General features: G+C 46.4%; 1 protein-coding gene across 2 annotated transcripts in view; it reads left to right on the top strand.

Moving 5' to 3' along the window:
• The first annotated feature begins 221 nt into the window (after positions 1–221).
• The window catches only part of COL5A1 (collagen type V alpha 1 chain), a 120,789-nt gene continuing 115,010 nt past the window's right edge, over positions 222–6,000 (top strand). For both annotated transcript variants that reach the window (XM_079323889.1, XM_079323888.1), the window contains exon 1: positions 222–387. In XM_079323889.1, coding sequence (XP_079180015.1) covers positions 288–387 — 100 coding nt within the window. In that variant the 5' untranslated portion in view covers positions 222–287. The remainder of the gene's footprint in view (positions 388–6,000) is intronic.

The following is a 6,000-nucleotide window of genomic DNA, read 5'->3' as shown; positions in this document are numbered from 1 at the left end:
GGAAAAACTTTGCGGCAGCCCCGGGAGCGAGGCAGGGCCGGAGCTGAGCGCGGCGGAGCCCCCGCACCCTCCGCCCGCCCCATGGCTTTATAAAGGGCTGCTCCCCGGGGGGGGGCTGCCGGGGGGGGGCTGAGCGCTGCTCCGCGCTTCCACACAGCTTGGATTGCCTTTATTTGAATTTTTTACATTTTATTTTAATTTTTTAAAATTTTTTTTCGTTGTTTTTAATCCCTCCCCACACCACTTTTCGAGCTGTCCCGAGCTGGTGCCCCGTTTTTTTGGGGAGCATGGATACGCACACGCGGTGGAAAAGGCGCAGTTGGATACGGAGCTGCTCGGTGCCCGCTGCGCTGGTGCTGTTGGGTGCCCTGTCCCTCGGCCGGGCAGGTAAGGGGGGTCCCCGAGCCCCCCCAAAACTCGTGGGAGATGCTGCGGGGTCGTGGTGGGGGGAGCGGGAGAGAAGCGGGTTTTAGTGCGGGGGTAAAAAAAAAACTTTCCTTCCTCCAGCATTCCAGCAAAAAGAAAAAAAAAAAAAAAAAGGAAAAAAACCACCCAACAAAACCCACCCAACCTCCTTTAGCTGCCCGAGTCTCTGAATGCCATTTGTCAGGGGGCCCGTAAAAGGGGAAAAAACTTAAAACAATTCTTTATTCGCCTTTCTTGGAGCAAGAGCTGCCTCTTGCCGGGCTGCTTTTTTCGGGAGGAAAAGTCGGGGATGAGTTTCTGGAGGCTCTGGTTCGCTCAATCTCGCCGTGGATATATATGTGAATGTATATTTAGTCCCCTGGAAACCTCCGGGCTTGCGTAGTTCCTCCTCCTTGAGGAGCAGAAAGTTTTTAGGATATTTTTTTTTTTTTTTTTTTTTTTTTTTGTCCCGCTGGAATCTGCTCTCCCTCCTCACATCAAAGCTCGGGACACAAAAGCTTTGGAGCTGCTGGGGGACCCCAAAGCCAACCCCAATCCCGCAGGGTTTCTCCCTAAAACTGCAGCAGGAGGAAGCTCAGAACTTCCAGATGTGCAGCAGCACAGAAAACCACTGGAATGTCTTTTTTTTTTTTCTTCTTCTTCTTTTTTTTTTTTTTTCATCTTCCCTCCCCTAATCGTGCAGAAGAGGGACTAAACGCATTTCTGCTTCCCTTTAGAAACGTGTGGTTTGTTTCCAGAGCTCTGCTTCCCAAATTTCTGCTTTCCCCGGGTGGGCTGGGAAATGCCAGGGCAGAGGGAGGTTTTTGGGGGGCTGCTGCTGGTTTTTTTTTGGGTGTTTGCAGAACCTTTTCCCCATTTGGAGTGGAGACCGCCGAGCTCTGTTTGTGTTGGATTTCGGGGGAACCAGGGTTTTGTTGGCAGGGCTGAGTTTTTGAAATTTTCAAAGTTAAGCTCGAGTTTTTGAGAACTTAAAAAGACTTTGGGTTGTCTGGGATTCCCTTCCCTGCCCGAATTTTGTGTTCTCGGGGTGGTTTTTGGGGTGGTTATACAGGGTTTGTTCCAGTGTTCCCAGCGCAAACACCAGTGGGTTTCTCTGAGTAAAGCAATGGGAATAATTGAGAATTATTTTAATTTCTGGGCTCTTCAAATGACCTTAAGGAAGAAGAGGTGGGCGTTGGAGGAATGCTTCCATTAAGGCTCTGCTTGTGGAGGCTGAGCAGGGTGGAAAACTCAATGAATAAAATGTCCTGAACATTTCTGCAGGGAAAGGAGGGCAGTGGGACATCCCAGAGTTTGTCCTGCCCAGGAATTGGGATGGAATGGGGATGGAATTGGGATGGAATGACACCAGCTCCTCTTGTCAGGCCTCCCGCTCGGGTACTTTGTATCAACTGAAAATTCAATTACCACCAGATAATTTCTGTTTCAAAGAAAAAACAACACTTTTTTTCTTCCTTTCACTTTTGCCCGTGCTGACGTTTAACCCTCCCAGAGCATCCCCTGGCTGGGTTCACCCTCCCAAAAAGCGCTTTTTAAAGCTCCCAGGTGAATTTGGGGACAGGTTTTGGAGCAGGGGATGGCCGGGAGCTCGGTGGGGCCAGCTCTGAGGAATGACTCTTGTGGTGAAAGGCTTTGAGTTTTCCTAATGAGCCGCCTAATAAGACATCAAATCATTTGGGTGAGGGAGGAGCCAGCTCGGGGCTGCTGATGGCATTGACTAATGGGCTTGGTGGCCTTTTTTTTTTTTTTTTTTAAAACTTTTCCACGTTGTCTTGGGTTTTATGGCAGCTCAGAGCGTGTCTCAGTGCCGGGATTGTTGTTTTCTCTGTGTGGAGAGGTGAAACATCCCTGTAATCTATGGGATGGCACAGAGGAAATCCAGCAAATAACAGGGAAATAACAATGTCAAAGCTGCCTCCCGCCACTGCCCATCCAGCTCAGATTTTCCCAAATTTGCAGAGATGATGTCACACCAAAATCAAACCCACAGACAAAGCTGGAACCCGTCTCTGCTTTTACAAATCCCTGTAAAAACCGAATCGGGTTTCTGGGTGAAACTTTTTGGATGCAGCAGTTTCCTTTAGTGGCAAAGAGTAATGAGGATCCAAACTAAAATAAAAACGCTGGAAATTATGCAGTATCCTGTTACCAGCTGTTGCTTCTCCTCTTGGCTCTTCCCCAGTCACCTAAATAAGCTAAAAAAAAACCCCAAAAAACTTCATCCAGCCAGTTAAAAGCGAGATTATTTTTTTTAAACACTTTGCCAATCAAAAGTGTTGATACTGTTTTACAAGAAGAAATCTGACTTTATAAATCTGGAACGATGGCAGCTCCAATTTCCCCTGTAAAAGCTGGATGATGCTGTCAGTGCACTGCCAGGCTGCAGTGGGAATTTGGAATTAAAAGCACCCAGCTGTGGGACATGCCCTGGCCAGGGGACAGCAGAGCTCCTGTCTCCTCCTCCAGGAGGAAAACTCGGTGCTGATCCTCTCAGCTTCCTCCAAATTTTGGGATGGGAGGAATCCCACTTCAAATCCCATTTCATCTCTTTGGGGTGACTAAGGCAAAGCTGCTGGGGAGTTGCTGATTTTTGGTGTGCACACAGTATCAGCAGTGAGGAACAGGTTTTTAATGGCAAGTTTAAATGAAAACTCTGCCTTGGTGTTGTTTACAGTGCTCATTTTGTGCCCCAGGAGAAATCAGGAGGGTTGTGAATCCTTATTTTAAGCAGGTGCTGTCCCTGCCCTTTAAGGTTTGGGATTGGAGGTGGATTTTTCAGGTTGATTGTTTTTTGAAGTGGAGATTTAATCAAACTGGTGGGTGCCTGTCTGGTGGCAGCACTGCAGGGGTTGTGCTGACATCTCCCAGAATTTTTGGGGACACAAATATTTGCTGTGCCACCTCTGGGTGATGAAGGTGTGGGGGTGAGACACCCCTGATTCACCTGGGCAGCTCATTTAGGCTCCTTTTCCCTGCTCAGCACAGAATCCCTGGGGTTGGGAGACACTCCCAAGATCATTGAGCTCAACCTTTGGCCACCACCTTGTCAATTAAACCCAGTAAATCACAAATTTAATTCTGGAGATTTTCCATTTCTGTCCTTTTGTCTGTCCCAGAGGTCCTGAGTGTCCCCACCAGCCTGGGCAGTGCTTGGCTGCTTTTCCTCTGCCCTGTGTCATCTCCTGGTGCTGTCTGTCCACCTGACACCTGTCTGTCCATCTGACACCTGTCCATCTGTCTGTCCCAGGGCAGGGGCTCAGGAGCTGCATTCTCACTCCTGCTTTGAGTCAGATCTGGTTTCTAACACAAGGAGCAGGAGGAATTGCTGTGCCCAGTCTGAAATGCCATTTAGAGATGTTTTGAGTTCTGCCTGGACTTCAGGAAAAATCTGGGAGTGCTTTCCAGGAAACTCTTCACTCCAAAGGGTTTTTCTGCTGGGGAGTTAAAATTGGCTTTTGATTCTCTCAGTAATCACTTTTTGTCTCGTGTCCTGACTCCTGGACCTGCTGGATCTGGGTGCTGCCCTTCCCTAAGTGGTGGCAGGAAATCTTGGGAAAACTGCAGGGAGCAAAGAGCTGGGAATGCTGCCACAGAAATTTTGGGATTTTCTGGTCCTTCCAGGGATCCAGGGGCAGCCACAGCTGCTCTGAGCACCCTCCCAAGAGGAATTTCTTCCCAATAAAATCCACTCTGAAGCTGCTTTCTCTCAGTTTAAAGCCATTTCCCCTCATCCAAAGCCCCCCACAAATTTTGTTTTGACATTTGAAGATCTCTGAACTCTGTGCAGACTCTTTGGGATGAGCAGCTCCATGCAGAGCTGGTGCTCTGTGCTATGGGAATTCACCTGGAAATGAGCAGCCCTAGGACATGGGAGCTCATGATAAATCTGGAATTTCATCCCCTCTGGAGTTTGATCCTCAGGATTCAGCCACTGTTCCATAAATTGGATCATTTAGCAGAGAAGGGTGTAAAATATTGTTTGTCTCCTGTGGAAAAGGTGGTTGTCAGTTTGCAATACCCACAAGTGCTGGTTAAATAAGAAGAATTCTCTGGGAAATAAACCAGGACTAAATCCCAAAACACACCTGAAGAATTCTTCCCCTGTATTCCATGTTTTTTATCCAGCACAGACTTCCCATCCCATATTTAGGACTGTGAGTTGCTGCTGTCCAGGATTTTTTTGGGAATGCTGAGTCCTTGAGTTTGGTCAGGTTTGGGCTTGATTTGCAGGATTGGTCCCACAGAAAAATCAGTGTCAGGGGGATATGAACACCTGAGCTTCTGGCTGTGGAAATTCTGGGATTTCAGGGTGATCTGCTCATGGAAATTCTGGGATTTCAGCCTCTGTTTGGGTGGAATGTGCCCATTCTCGTGGATATATGGCAAGGCTGGTTGATATAAGCAGCACTGGATGCTGTGGGAGATGTTCCCAAAAAAAAAGAGGATTTCCCCTTGGATCAGCAGCCTGAGGGATGCTGATGCCATCAAAGAAATTTCCATTTCCTTTCCCTTTTTCCCCCCCTTTTCCTTATTTTCCCTCCTTTTTCTCTCCCTTTTATCTCTCCTTTTTTTCCCTCCTTTTTCTTTTCCTCCTTTTTTTTTTTTTTTCCCTTTCCCTTCCATTTTCCCTCTTCTCTTCCTTCAGAGAATTTTCTTCACTTCCACCCTGGCTTAGCTTCATATCAAACATTTCACTCTTCCTACAAAATCTGATATGATAGGGACTGAATTTTCACCCCTTCAAAACAACAATAAAACCTTTGTGTGAAACAAAGCAACGCTGAGACTGGGAAGAATGATGAAAACCAGGGGAGCAAAAAAAAAAAAAAAATTTTAAAAAGGTTGAGACATGAAAGAATGGAAACATTTTGTTGAAATCTAATGTTATATGGAAAAAATTGGGTTGGCAACGTGGTATAATTAACCACTGGTTACTGCTGGCAAGTCCCAAAGCTCTTGAAATTCAGCCTAGCACTGGCTGAAGCATCCAAATGATGTCGTGGTTTCTCTGTGGACGTGTCTGGAAAATCTGTGGAACTAAAATAAATACATGAAGGAACTACACAAAAGGCATTTTTGAGGTCGGTTGCTCCAAGTCTGGGCTCTGTTGTTTTTTTTTTTTTTTTTTTTTTTTTTTGCTTTCCAGATTCTTAACATCATCTGGAAGTTTTCACAATGATGAGATGTCATTTTTTTTTTTTTTTTTAAAGGAGGAAAGTTGGATTAATGTATTTACAGCAGAGTTTTTCTTGAAGTTTGTGTAATAAGCTGAGAGAAAAAGGAGAGTTTGTGGAAAAAGCTGCATCAGGCTCATTCCTGAGCTCTGCTGTGGGTTTTCTCCCAGGCAGATCCCTGAATTTTCCATGTCCTGGGGCTGATCCCTGTGTGGAGCCTGGCCCTGGGGGTGCTGAACATGATTTTATTGCTGATGTGCCAATAAAATCTGAGTTTGCAGCAGCTCCAGGAATCTCCTTTCACCCCTGGCCCTCAGCTTGTGTTGCTGATTGATTCTTTCTAATTTAAAAATGCTTTTCCTCCTTGTTTGTTTTTTTTCCCTGTTGCCCCTCTCACAGC

Source organism: Erithacus rubecula, assembly GCF_903797595.1.
Source record: "Erithacus rubecula genome assembly, chromosome: 21".
Taxonomy (NCBI): domain Eukaryota; kingdom Metazoa; phylum Chordata; class Aves; order Passeriformes; family Muscicapidae; genus Erithacus; species Erithacus rubecula.
The sequence above is the reverse complement of the archived record's forward strand: the minus strand, read 5'-3'. Positions and strand labels throughout refer to the sequence as shown.